General features: G+C 40.3%; 2 protein-coding genes across 2 annotated transcripts in view; one reads left to right on the top strand and one right to left on the bottom strand.

Moving 5' to 3' along the window:
• The first annotated feature begins 319 nt into the window (after positions 1 to 319).
• Leap2 (liver expressed antimicrobial peptide 2) lies at positions 320 to 1,741 on the top strand. Its single transcript, XM_013030967.1, has 3 exons — positions 320 to 671; positions 1,090 to 1,229; positions 1,479 to 1,741. The coding sequence occupies exons 1-3, from the start codon at positions 570 to 572 to the stop codon at positions 1,513 to 1,515; spliced, it is 279 nt and encodes a 92-aa protein (XP_012886421.1). The 5' UTR covers positions 320 to 569; the 3' UTR covers positions 1,516 to 1,741.
• A 1,567-nt stretch (positions 1,742 to 3,308) lies between these two features.
• Positions 3,309 to 13,672, bottom strand: part of Aff4 (AF4/FMR2 family, member 4) — a 67,267-nt gene continuing 56,903 nt past the window's right edge. Inside the window, exons 18-19 of the mRNA XM_013030898.1 lie at positions 12,371 to 12,591; positions 3,309 to 9,281 (exon numbers count right to left, since the gene is read on the bottom strand). Coding sequence (XP_012886352.1) covers positions 9,154 to 9,281; positions 12,371 to 12,591 — 349 coding nt within the window. The 3' untranslated portion in view covers positions 3,309 to 9,153. The remainder of the gene's footprint in view (positions 9,282 to 12,370; positions 12,592 to 13,672) is intronic.

Genomic DNA, 13,672 nt, shown 5'->3' with positions numbered 1-13,672 from the left:
GAGGGACCCCTGACCCTGTAGGCTGATGAGGTATCTTCCCACAGGAGAGAGAAGAGCCATATACAATAGTCCAGTGCTTCCTGCCTAGACAAATATTCAGAGAGGTCAACCTTATTTCTGAAGACTGTTTTGACTAGTGAAAATAGTTGAGCTATTTTGAGACTTTTTTTTTCTCTCCCTCCCTTCCCCCCGCCTCCCTCCTCCTGTACAGCTAGGAATTGAACCCTGGGCCTCCTACATGCTAACACTCTACCCCTCCCCCCACCTCGCCTGAGCTATTTTTGAAATATGGCCAGATGCCTAATCTCCCTTCGTGGTTTCACGTGGCTTCCAAAGAGGAGGGGCAGGGCTGACTCCTGATCAAATGGGTGAGAGAGTCCAGGCCAGCAACACAATCATTCAAAGTCCAGATGAGGGATCAGTAAATGCAATGTGCCTCAAAGGTAGCCCTGAACACATGCCTTGGGTAGATATTAACTTATTAAATCGATCCTGATTACAAATATAAACTTTGTCCAATCTCACCTGGCAAGCAGGAGAAAGGTAGGTGTGTGTCTATAAAAAGGGAAATGCTAAGTGTTCCTAGCTTTCAGGCTTTAGCATCTTCTGCCAAGATGTGGCACCTCAAACTCTTTGCAGTGCTCATGATCTGCTTGCTGATGCTGGGTGAGGTAAGGAAGGGCCCCGTGTAGGCTTGGACATGGTGGGATTTTTGTGTTGCTAGTCCTGGAGATTGAACTCAGGGTCTGGGCACTGTCCCTGAGCTTCTTTGTGCCCAAGGTTAGTTAGTATTCTACCCCTTGGGCTACAGCTCCACTTCCATATTTTTCATGGGTCATTAGAGATGAAGTGTCTTAACACTTTCCTGCCTGGGCTGGCTTTGAACTGCAATCTTCAGATCTCAGCCTCTTGAGTAGCTAGGCTTATGGGTGTGACCCATTTGGTACCCAGCTTGGTGGCAGTAGGATTTTAAGTAGAACTTGTAAGTCAGACTTGGGTCTTGAGGAATGGCTCCTGTTGAGTCTCCAGTGTTGTAGATGTGTGTAGCAGAGGGCATCAAACATCCACACTTGAATCTTTCTTCTATAGGCAAATGGCTCCCCGGTACCAGAACTGAGTTCAGCAAAGAGACGACCACGGAGAATGACACCTTTTTGGAGAGGGGTTTCTCTCAGACCTATTGGAGCCTCCTGTCGGGATGATTCTGAGTGCATCACAAGGCTATGCAGGTACTACTCCACAAATCTGGGTGCAGGGCTGAGCCAGAAAGGCCTGGAAAAGTGGGAAGGGGGCAAGAATAGAGATCCAAGAAGAGCTTGGGATGTTGGGGTGCTAAGGCTGAGGCAGTCAGCTGCACAGAGAAGCCCTTGGGTATGAAAAACCAAGGTCCACTCCAGGTTTCTTTCCTTGGGCTGGATAGATCAAAGACTGGGCTCTGCTAGATCTAGTTCTTAAAAACCACCATTTTTCTCCTCTAGAAAAAGACGCTGCTCCTTAAGTGTGGCCCAGGAATAATGCCCATTCTAGGGGAAGAAGAGACAGACGTGACCTCCAATGCTCCGTTCTATGGAATATTGATGAACTGCATTTTGGCTGGAGATACTTAAGTGAAGCAATCTTGTGTTTTTAATATTTAAAAGATGCATGCTTTCGACTGGTCTCCATTTTCTTCTTGGTATATTGATGTGTGGATAACAAATATGTCTATTTTAAGTTTATTTTTCTATGGATACTATTAAATAACTCAAATAGAAATGCTGGCAGTCTGACTTCAAACTTGAAAGGCTTCAACTTTGTAAAGTACAGGAAAAAGAAAATTAAAAACTTGGGGTCTCAGGCCAGGTCAAGATTGTATTCCTGAGAAGGTGGTATATTCCTACCTCCTGTCATTCACTTTAGCAAAGGAATATTGAGGGCTGGGAATGTGGCTTAGTGGTAGAGTGCTTGCCTAGCATGCATGAAGTCCTGGGTTCAATTCCTCAGTATCACATACACAGAAAAAGCCAGAAGTGACGCTGTAGCTCAAGTGGTCGTAGTGCTAGCCCTGAGCAAAAGAAGCTCAGACAGTGCCCAGGCCCTGAGTTAAAGCCCCAGAACTAGCAAAAAAAGAAAAAAAAAACTAGCACTGCCCAATAATGATGTGTTAACTTCTCTGTCTGGAAAGTGTGGTTAACAGATTTTTACTGGGTACCAGTGGCTCACACCTGTAATCCTTGCTACTCAGCAGGCTGAGATTTGAGAATCATAGTTCCAGACAGGAAAGCCTGTGAGACTTTTTTTTTTTTTTTTTTTGTGGGGCTTGAACTCAGGGCCTAGGCTCTGTCCCTGAGCCTCTTTTGCTCAATGCTAGGACTTTACCACTTGAGCCTCAGTGCCACTTCTAGTTTTTGAATGGTTAATTGGAGAAGTGTCTCGGGGACTTTTCTGCCCAGCTGGCTTCAAAGCATGGTCCTCAGATCTCAGGCTCCTGAGTAGCTAGGATGACCAGCTGTGAGCGACCGGCGCTTGCCTTCCATGAGACTCTTTATCTCCAATTAACTACCTGGTAATTGGAAGTGACACTGTAGCCCAAACTGGTAGAGCACTAGACTTGGGTGAAAAAGTTCGGAGACAGACCCAGGCCCTGAATTCAAGTTTCATGACTACAAGTTAACATCTTCAAAAGCCTTAAAAAGAACACAAAGGGCCAGGTGCTGGTTCACACTCATAATACTAGCTACTTGGGAGGCTGAGATCTGTGGATCATGGTTTGAAGCCTGCCTGGACAGGAAAGCCTGTGAGATTCTTATCTCCAGTTAACCACCAAAAAGCCCGAAGAGGAGCTGTGGCTCAAGTGGTAGAGCACTAGCCTTGAGCCAAAAAAAAAAATAATAACAAAAGCTCAGCACCCAGGCCCTAGGCTGGCAAAACAAAACAATGAGTTAATATGGCAAGACCCTAAATTGTGGCCCTGCCTTCTGGATCTTCACTCCATATAAAAGTGTCAAGACGGGCCAGGTTGGCCCTTGCTGCCTGATCTGTGATTCTGTCTATGCCTCTCTGAACATGAAAGCAGAACTCAAGGAAAAATCTAGTTTAATAAAGGGACAAAAATCCATGTTACTGAGAACATCAAAAGGGATTTGAGATTTTTTCAGGTAAGATGATAGTGATGTTATGCACAAAGACCCAGGACCAGTATGCTGTCACAAGTAAATGACGTGCTGAGGGGGACCAGACTCAGTACAGAACCCTAAAATACAAAACAAGCTGCTGCATGCAAAGGGTAAGGAGCTGGGGTGTAAAGAGAACAGTGTATTAAACTTTAATACAGAAAATCTATTTGATATTTATTAAACTTAGTTTCTCCAGCTATGGTTTGGCATTATACAAAGCATCTTAATGACACAGTAGAGTTAAAAAGATTTTTACAAATTGAAATGTGATACCCTTGTCTCCAAATATTTTAATTGCCATAAATTTGTTTAAAAATACACATTAAACGCATGTTTGACACTCTAAACTTTCTATAATCTCAATACCACAAAATACATATAATATACTATACAGATGTGGAAAAATCTAGTTAGTATATAATACTTTGCTCACCATTAACAGCTTTATTAGGTGAAATGCACATACTGACTTAGAAATCCTAGCGTCTGAGCCCCGAAGTACCTCTAAAATTTTAATGTATTGCAACAAATAAAAATCACAGTATATAATTGAAATTTTGGTTGCAAATGTCAGATGCCTAAATATTCTGAATAAAAGAAATGTAAAATGAAGTTTTCGATCATGTACAAAACAAAGGCATCCTATTTAAGTCATTAACAGTACCTTTCTGTGGAACCAACAGACTTATTGTTTGTCAATAGTGTTACCTCCCCTCTAACCCCCCCACCCATATCAAATCATTATTTACCAAATAATTTTAAATTCAAATAAAAGGATTTTCAATAAATATATAAGTATTTCTATCCTCCATATACAAAATTTCTTAAAACCATTCAAAACGGAGGCTAGAAATATTCTTAACTGTGCTTACCAACCCCACAGCTGGCCCTCACTGAGCCATCTCTGTTGGTGAGCGCTGCTCCCCCTCCCTCCCCCTTTTAAATCCCAGTACTGTTGAATGCTCATGTCAGTGATTGGCCAGGTGTGTGCATGAAGTTGTAAAATGGGGACACTTCTTGAACAGCAACAACAAACTCAACAATATGGATTCATCATGGCATTGACTTGAAAGGCAGCATTTCCAAATAGATACTTTCCAGATAGGGACATAGTAGGTAGAGAATTCCAATAGTGAAAAACTGAGAAGAAACCCTACATGGAAGCAGTATGAGGCAAAAATTAAATGTTACTAGAATTTCTGGCTGAGAGCTTTTCTAAAATGCTCACTTAAAAGACGGCTTTCTTTCTCAAAATGGCAACTGACAGTTAGCTGAAGAATGGTAGCAAGGAGAGGTCCATGCAGACATTCCTGAAAACCAGTGCTTTACATGATGGCTATTTAGGCTGCTATTTTAGGATACTTAATTGTCTTTCTGACTTGGCTGACAACTGGAATACCCTATTCTGCAACCAAATTCCATTAAAACCAGAGTTTGCTCCTCTTTCTATTCTCAGTTCTAGAGTCAGCAAAGTTTTTACTGTTGTTGTTTTTGGTGGTATTAGGGTGTGAATTAAGAACCTCAAGCTTGCTAACCCAAGTGCCCTATCACTTGAGCCATACATCAACCCCCAAGTTCCTTTTAATTAACCAACTATGGGGTTCATATGAAATATCATTAGTAGATGAGTATGCCTTTATTAACTCTTAATAACTGACTTCCTATCACTTGCTAGCTTGGTTTTAGGGCCTGGAAGTCCTAACTCAATTTTTCCATTAGCAAATATATGAAAGGTATGTTGTCAAACATAACTATTTTGGCCTTTTGTCACTGTTATCTTCTAAGTCATTCAGTTTCAATGATTATTTCTTCCATCTTCTATTTGCTGAATAGCAACCTTATGTGCGTAATATTATTATTGGGAGAAAGTCTGCCTCTCACACACTGATATGTGAAGCTGAAATGAAGTCTGCATTGCATGGAACCAGGGAAGGGGGAATATGAGTTACAGGAGTCTACATGGATTTGAAATGCTCTGGCTCCCCAAGTTACTTAGGCTTTTATTATTATTTTTTTTTGTTTTTTAAAGCATCATCACAATCTGCCTAAAACAGGCATCCCCAGTACCAGTAAATGTTCCTGGGACCCAAACGCCTATAAATAGACTCCTATTATAAATCAAAATACATAAGCTTTTTTGTTTAATTAGCTACTGGAAAATTAAATCCTTCCCACCCTGTAAGAGCCCTGTATTACACTACATAAGGGCTCAAATATATTTTAAAAGTTAATTTACTACAAATCATAGTAATTAAGCTTTAACAATCTAAAGGAATACACATTGCACCCTTGAACATTAATATTCAAGGTATTAACAAGAAAGTGTCTTAGATCAATTTAATAAATAATGTGGAAATAGTTGCACTAAGCTAAAATACTAAACACACACATTTGGACAAACTAATTTCATGTTTTCATACATACATACATATATATATATAAAGTGTGTATGTGTACATAATTTTTAAGATCCAAAGTTGTATACCTTTATACCTAGAAGAGTGCACAGCGTAAGCCTCCTCGACACAGCTAGACATCACTAGCTGCTCTGAAACTCCACCGAGCCCTGGCCCCAGGACCAGCGCTTAGAACCAGATGTCTCACAATGCAAGCTCACTCACTCATTAAACACCAAGGTACCAAAGTTTCTGCCATTAAATATAAAATGATCTAGCTGATCTAGCTGAGTCAAACCTTGAATGGAAAGAAACGATAATTAAAAACAACAGCAAAACAAACAAACAAACAAAAGAACCCACAGTGAAATCTACTAAAGCCACAAGTGTGTCATTCAAAGTGCAGCCTAGAGGTCTATGGATCCCTAGTGCAAGAGTTCCCCAGGAAACAAACAAACAGAAAAAAAAAAAAAGGCGTGTGTGGGCACGTGCACACATTAAATTGTTTTTTATACTGGAGAATTAAATCAGTAGTGGTCAATCTTCTTTGTTCTTCAACAGCTGTAGTTGTGCAGGTATCTGAAGTATGCACTGTTTATGGTCACTTCTTGACTCCTTGTCAAGAAAAAGGACAAGGAAAGGGCTGGATGCTTTGCAGCCAGACTGGGGCCTGCGGCTGAGCTGTGCAAGCTTGAATCGCCTAGAAGAGAGGCCTTCCTACCCCCTCCCTAGCCCAGCCTAACCTGGGCAAAACTACTGTGGCAATGTGATCCACTGCAGCTGGTCTGCTGGTTGCCTGAAGAGTCCAGTAGTGCAGGCTGCTGCCTCCTGGCATACAAGTGTGGTCTTAAAGAGCAGTCAACAGAGTAACTTTTAAAATAGTTGCTATTTCTGTAGTTAACTGGATACTAGATACAAGTCTTAGACTAAGTAAGTTTGTAGCCACTTGTCAAATTCAGGATTAAATGGTTGGAAAACACCAAGGACCCCTCTACTGAGGTGGGAGGAATGGTCACCTGTAAGAGAGTCCAAGGTAGGTGGCTGGAGGAGACGATGCAGACTGGACATCTGAGGCGACAGACACAGAGGAGGAGGAGGAGTCTCACAGTCTACAACATTGACAATTCAATTACTTAGGATTTTGATCCATTGCCCCCTTCCACAATGAAAAGCTGTTTAACACATTCTCCAAGAATTAATACAGTTTTAGAGAGAAAATATCTTAGGGCAGCACCATAAAACACATAGGAAACTCTGCTTAAACACCACAGCACTGTGACTCTGAATGCTCCCACTGCCGCCAAGCAGGACACACACGAGGATAGAATGTACTGAAATCCAGAGGTGCCCTGTTGGCTGTGGCTGCTGAAGCCTAAAAAACCTAACAACCTTTGCTCCTTCCACTTTTTGGACATCATTACAAATCAAGGAATTAGAGTTAGAGAAATCAGAGGACAGGACATAAATATACTTAGTTAACCAGCCTCATGTCTTACTAAATGACTACTGTGATTGCTGAAAAGTTGTCCTCTGAAGAGAAACTGTTCCTGGAACACATTGAACTAGAAAAATACCAGAAGCAACTTCTCTACAGGAAAACAAGGTAAATTCATCTTAATTTGTAGATCTCAATCTTCAAATGATATGTAAAAATAACGAGGTACGAGACGATTGAGCAGCTCTATAGTAAGTCTGAGGCTGCAGGACAATGAAAGTTCACCAGCTTCATGTAGAAGATAGACAGATGTGGTGAATCTGATCAAAGTTTAAGTATCACAATGAAACCCCTTGTACAATTTACACTAATTAAAAAAAACAAGGAAAGAGAAAAGTTCACTAAGCTTCAGAAATAAGTTTAAAAGACTCACTGCACCACGGGAACTTGGGAGAATTTTCTATCCCTTTTACCCCTTTTCCTATTTCAAGTCTTAGCAATTATCTACAAGTAGTACGGCAATCCTTTGTCCAATTGGATGGATTCTTTTTTAGAATGAGAACAAGTTATTTTTTTAAGCAGCATTATCCAATTGGTTAGACTAAGTCATATACCAAAACATGAGTTTTTCTGAAATTAAATCCTTACATGACTTTATAAGAAGCTTTAAATGAAAGAATTTAAAATTATTACTCTAGAGGACCAACCATGTATAGAAGATCTAGTCCTAATGTAAAACATCATCTGTAAACAATCTGGAGAGTCTTCCATTAAAAGGTAAGATTTAAGGCACGCCAAACGTGATAGGGGCACTAAAAACAAAGTACAGAGGAGGATATATTTCTCACTCTTGAGTCCTATGTGCACCTTGTCGGGAAAGGTACTTTGATATATGTTTCTTACAGAGCTGCCTTCTTAAATTCTACCCTTGCTCTCTTCCCCTTTCCAAGAGAACTCACATTGAACCAAGTTAGGTACACTTTTCTAGTGTGAATTTTCTGATTCCATCAGAAACATGCATCACTGATGAAGGCGTTTAAAAAGGGGAAACTCATCATCCCAACGTGAGGCATGAGAACTGTTGGCTGTACAGTGGAAGCAGATACACCAAAGTGCCTGTCCACGTCCATATCAGTCCCTGCAAGCTCTTTCTTCAGGAGTGTCACACTCTACTGTGGGGGAAAAATCTGCAAAGAGATCATTAACCTTCAAACATCATCAACTGAAGAGACATAGGCAGCAACCCCCATTGGGTTGGAGCAATTTTGTTTTTGAACAAGAGTAACTTATTCTGCTCAATTAAGTGTCAAATAACTAGCAACAAAAATGAACACCTGGTCCTAATAAAATTCATAGTTTAAGATTGTCCTTTTATGATACCTTTCAATATGATATATTCCTAGAAAGTTTTATACCTGCTCTTTTGTAATGCATTAAAAGTATGTTATAGTCACCTTGTGATTGGTGTAGTGTTATTAACATGTTCACAGTTTTTGAAATAATGCATATCAAATCAGACATATTTCATTTTACAACCACATACAATGCCATTTCATATTTAAATGATCTTTCATGTGTAGAGGAATAACTGTAACACTAAGCATAAATTCTACAATAATAAAATTGTAGTTAAGAACTGAAATAATAGATAGAACGTGTAGCAAGAACACGTCCCTATTTTAGATGAATCAACTCTCACTCTTGGTAGAGTGACCACAAAAAGACATTAGGTAACAAAACTCCCCAAATACATAAATAAAAAGGCCTATATTAGATTTACACTAAATATTCAACAGAATAAATTTATAGTCAAAAAAATAAGTTTTAAAGAAGCCCCAGTCTGGGAACTTACAAATATTAAAATAAATAATTTTCACTTGATTAATTACGAATTGCAACTGGAACTTCAATCTTCTTAGGAGATCAATAAAACTACCTTATCAATGTGCTGCAGACTGAAAAGCAATTAAATAAGTTTTTCACACTGGGAATACTGAAGGGGTCAATTGATATGATGGCTTTGGGTTATAAAAAACAACACATAAACCAAGGAGGAGAAACCATTCCTCATTCTTAGTGTCGACTAGGTGGCATGTTATGGCAGTTTTCCTTCGTGATGTGACACAGTGTTGTGGAGAAAATCAGAGGCAACGAGAATGTGTTCAGTTCAAGATATCAACTTGGCATCCTGGCGAAGCCAGTGTAGTCCCTGCCGGGTATAACGAGCTAGATCTGTCATGATGCTTGCATTAAAGATGAGAGGACCCATTACTTTATCCAGTTCAGCAAAGAATTCTAGAAAATGAAAAACCATTCATTAACATCAATCCCAAAACATTCTTAATCAGTAATTAAAAATGTTCAGTCTAGACTGTAAAATAGCATCTGCATGAAGTAAAAGGCATGACTTCACCTGCTTTATGAAACTCTAATAATCCCTCTGCATATTACCTTTATAATAATCAAAATATTTATTTATTTATGCCAGTCCTGGGGCCTGAACTCTGGGTCTGGACACTGTCCCTCAGCTCTTCAGCTCAAGGATAGCACTCTACCACTTGAGCCATAGCACCACTTCCGGATTTTTCTGCTTATGTGTTGCTGAGGAATTGAACCCAGGGTCTCATGCATGCAAGGCAAGCACTCTACCACTGAGCCACCTTTCCAGCCCTCAAAATATTTTTAAAAAGTAGCCTTCCTACACTGAATGACTTGGTTATGTTTTAGAATAAAGCATTAAAGTCTCTTGTTATATTGTTCTATAAGTTATACAACATTTTAAACAGAATGCATAGTCAGGAATTGTTATACATACATCTTGAAAATGGATGTGCACTCACATGCAACAAACTCTTTGATTATACAAAATATTCTTTATGCACTGTTTTTGTGTAAGAGTTCAAGCCCCACAACCGACAAAAAGAAAGAATGAAAGAAAGAAAGAAAGAAAGGAAGAAAGAAAGGAAGAAAGAAAGTAGTAGTGCTGGGTGATCACACTTGGAATTCTAGCTAATTCATGAGGCTGAGATCTGAGCACCATGGTCTGAAGCCAGCTTGAGCAGAAAAGTCTGAAAAGGCTATCTCCAACTAACCAGCAAAACACACTGGGCTGGAGGGATGGCTCAAGTGACAGAGTACTGCGAATGAAAAACTGAGTAAGAGCATGAGTACTGGCACCAAAACTAAAACATTAAAAAAAAAAAAAAAAAAAAAAAAGCTGAGCACTGGTGGCTCATGCTCATGCCTGTAATCCTACCTAAGGAAGCTGAGGATTGAGGATTGTGGTTCAAAAGCCAGCCCAGGCAGAAAAGTCCGTGAGACTCTTATTAACCAGCAGAAAACCAGAAATGGCACTGTGGCTCAAGTGGTAGAGTGCTAGCCTTGAGCTGAAGAGCTCAGGGACAGCACCCAGACCCAGAGTTTAAGCCCCATGACCAAGAAAAAAATAAAAGACTTGGTGCCAATGGCTCATGCCTATAACCTTTAGCTATTCAGGAGATGGAGATCTGATGATCAGAGTTCAACGCTAGTCCTGGGATAGGAAAAGACCATGAAACTCTTATTGCCAATTAACCACCAAGCCAGAAGTACATCTGTGGCTCAAGTTGTGGAAAATCAGCCTTGAGTGAAAAAGATAAACAGCATCCAGACCCTGAGGTTCAAGCCCTAAAACTGTCCCCCTCCCAAAAAAAGGCATCCCAAAAAAGCATTCTTTGTTAAGTTCCCCAAAGTACCTCATATGCAGTTAAATAAGACACCGTGTTCAACTTTCCTATAGTGATCATATACCATGCAACACTGAGAAATTAATCATTAGTAAATAGAAGCTATATCTCCATTTTTATATTTTGTTAGGTCTAAGTAGCCAGTATCATTTGCTTTTTACATAAGGATAGTACATAGGAAGATTAAGTTCAAGGCCCATCTGGGCGATATAGCAAGGAAAATAAAACCAGAGATATTAAATATAAAATGTAAAAGAATGCATATATGAGACAACAGAAGAAATCTGAGGACATACTAGATATTAGACAATATAAGATCTATTGTTAACTTTGGTGCTATGTTATGTTTTTGAAAAGTCTGCATCATTTAAGGATGCATACCAAAAAATTAAAAAAAAATCATGTATTTGCTTTAAAATATTCTTTAGGAGCCAGCCCTTGGTGGCCTATGCCTGTAATGCTAGCTACTTAACAGGCTGAAATTTGAGGATCCTGGTTTGAAGTCAGCTGGGGCAGAAAAATCCGTGAGACTCTCATCTCCAATGAACTATTCAAACACCAGAAGTGGCACTATGGTTCAAGTAGTAGAGTATTATTAGCCTTGAGCAAAATAGAGCCCAGGGACAGTTCCTAGGCTCTGAGTTCAAACCCCACAACAACAACAACAAAAATTCATTCTGCAGGATAGCCAGGAGCCAGTGACTAACACCTGTAATTCTGACCTGGTTCAATGCCAGTCTGAGCAGAAAAGTCCATGAAACTGAGCAAAAGCAGCTTAAGGACAATGTTCATATGTCCTGAGTTCAAGCTCTAGGATCACACGCAAACACAATTCCACTGGAGGGGGCTGATGGTACCAGAGGAAAAGCAAGGGTGCATACATACAACTAGCAAACTGTATTGAAAGGTATAAAAGTGGCTCAATAGGCTAGGAAGGTGGCTCAGTGGTAGAGTGCTTGCCTTGCATGCATGAGGTCCTGGGTTCCATTCCTCAGCACCACATAAGCTGAAAAAGCTGGAAGTGGTGTTGTGGCTCAAGTGGTAGAGCGCTAGCCTTGAGCTGAAGAGCTGAGGGACAGCATCCAGGCCCAGAGTTCAGGCCCCATGACCAACAACAACAACAACAACAACAACAAAAGTGGCTCAATATAACATTCTTTGCTCTGTAGTCAATGTTTGAAAATTGCAAGAACTATTTCCCAGACTTTAAAAAACAACAATTAAAAAAAAATCAGTTACAGCTGGGTGATAGTGATTCACACCTGTAATTCTAGCTACTCAGGAAGCTGAGATCTGAGAAGCATGGTTCAAAGCCAGCCCAGACATGAAGTAACATGAAGACTCTTATCTCCAATTAACCACCAGAAAGCCAGAAGTGGAGCTGTAGCTCAAGTGATAGAGCTTTAGCCTTGAGCTAAAAATCCTAAGGAACAGTGCCTAAGCTCTGAGTTCAAGCCTCAATACCAGCACACATGTGTATACACATATAAATAAATTCAATTATATTTAGTGTGATTACAAAGCAAAAGAGATTAATAGCAAACTGATTATGATTAACTATAAGCTAGGTGATAAATGAAATACCTATCAGATAAATAATTACAAAAGATTCCTTTTACCAATTACAATGCTCAAAGCTTCCCCCAGCACCCTACCTACCTTTTTGCTCTTTGGAAAGCTGTTCAGCTTGGTCCCAAATTTCGGTGGCATAGAGGAAATTAGAGGTAACCTGAACATAGCTGGCTGCCATCTGGTGGATCTTCTGCGGAATGGTCACTGAAGAACCACTTGCTGAAGCACTACTGCCCCCAGAGGAGTAACTTCCAGAATTGCCTGGTGACAGCTTTGGGGAAACTGGGGAAGGCATCCCAACAGCTTTGCTACACATGGAAAAAAAGGAAGCATGTTCATATAGACATAGTGAACTTAGGAAATCAATGTACTACTAGATCTTCCTATGTGAAGGCTTTTAGAATCTAAACATTCATTTAGGCCAGAGGGGCTCCCAGAGAACAATTTCTTCTAAATACTGAAGGCCACTGGGAGTTAGAGGGGGCTGCCATCCCAGACCATCTACTTACTGCTGGCACTCTACCACTTGAATCACAATTCTACTTCTAGCTTTCTGCTGGTTAGTGGATGTAAAGTCTCAAATATTTGTCTGCCCTGGCTTCAACCCTCTATTCAGATATCAGCCTTTGGAGCAGCTAGGAATTTTTCTTTATTGTTCTAGGGCTTAAACTCTGTCTGGGCTCTGTCCTTGAGTACCTTTGTGCTCAAGGCTAGTGTTCTATCACTTGAGCCACAGCTCCACTTCCAGCTTTTTCTGTGATTAATTGGAAATGAACAGTTCCTACAGACTCTCCTGCCTGGCCTGGCTTTGTACTGTGATCCTTAAATCTCAGCCTCCTGAGAAGCTAGGATTACAGGTGTGAGCCACCAGTCCCCAGGCTGAACCTGGGCTTTTAATTGTGAGCAATAAGCACCAGGCTTCTAGATCTTTTGTTTTAATAAGTGGCACAGATCAAGAGATTTAAAAAAAAAACCCTCACAAGTCACACCTTATAATGAGAGCTTCAAATCTCAAGAAGTCAGGATCCTTCACTCCCAGTTCAACACACGTTCCATGTCTTCAGGCATGCAATTATATACTTTTCCAATTGTTTTACAAAAGGTTGGATGCAATTCACAACCCCCCAAACTGTGACAGTACGTGAGATCATCTTTTCTTGAGCTCTGTAATTTCAGGTATTTTCCTTAGTCTAGTTCAACCAAATTCTTCAGAGCTGACAAGGAAGGACAGCCTTCAAAGGGCAAGCATATCAATTGTCCTGCCAATCAACTATGTCTTAGAAAACAAGTATATTGGGCTGGGAAGGTGGCTCAGTGGTAGAGTGCTTGCCTTGCATGCATGAGGCCCTGGGTTCCATTCCTCAGCACCACATAAGCAGAAAAAGCTGG

This window comes from Dipodomys ordii, unplaced genomic scaffold, assembly GCF_000151885.1.
Source record: "Dipodomys ordii isolate 6190 unplaced genomic scaffold, Dord_2.0 Scaffold135, whole genome shotgun sequence".
Classification (NCBI taxonomy): Eukaryota; Metazoa; Chordata; class Mammalia; order Rodentia; family Heteromyidae; genus Dipodomys; species Dipodomys ordii.
Note: the sequence above shows the minus strand (reverse complement) of the source record. Positions and strands in the feature narration are given on the sequence as shown.

Bases quoted from the DNA above. Each gene is read 5' to 3' on its own strand.
- Leap2 (XM_013030967.1), top strand. From the start codon at position 570: ATGCTAAGTGTTCCTAGCTTTCAGGCTTTAGCATCTTCTGCCAAGATG. The intron at 672-1,089 runs GTAAGGAAGGGC...TTTCTTCTATAG, and splicing joins GCTTGCTGATGCTGGGTGAG to GCAAATGGCTCCCCGGTACC. The intron at 1,230-1,478 runs GTACTACTCCAC...TTTCTCCTCTAG, and splicing joins TGCATCACAAGGCTATGCAG to AAAAAGACGCTGCTCCTTAA.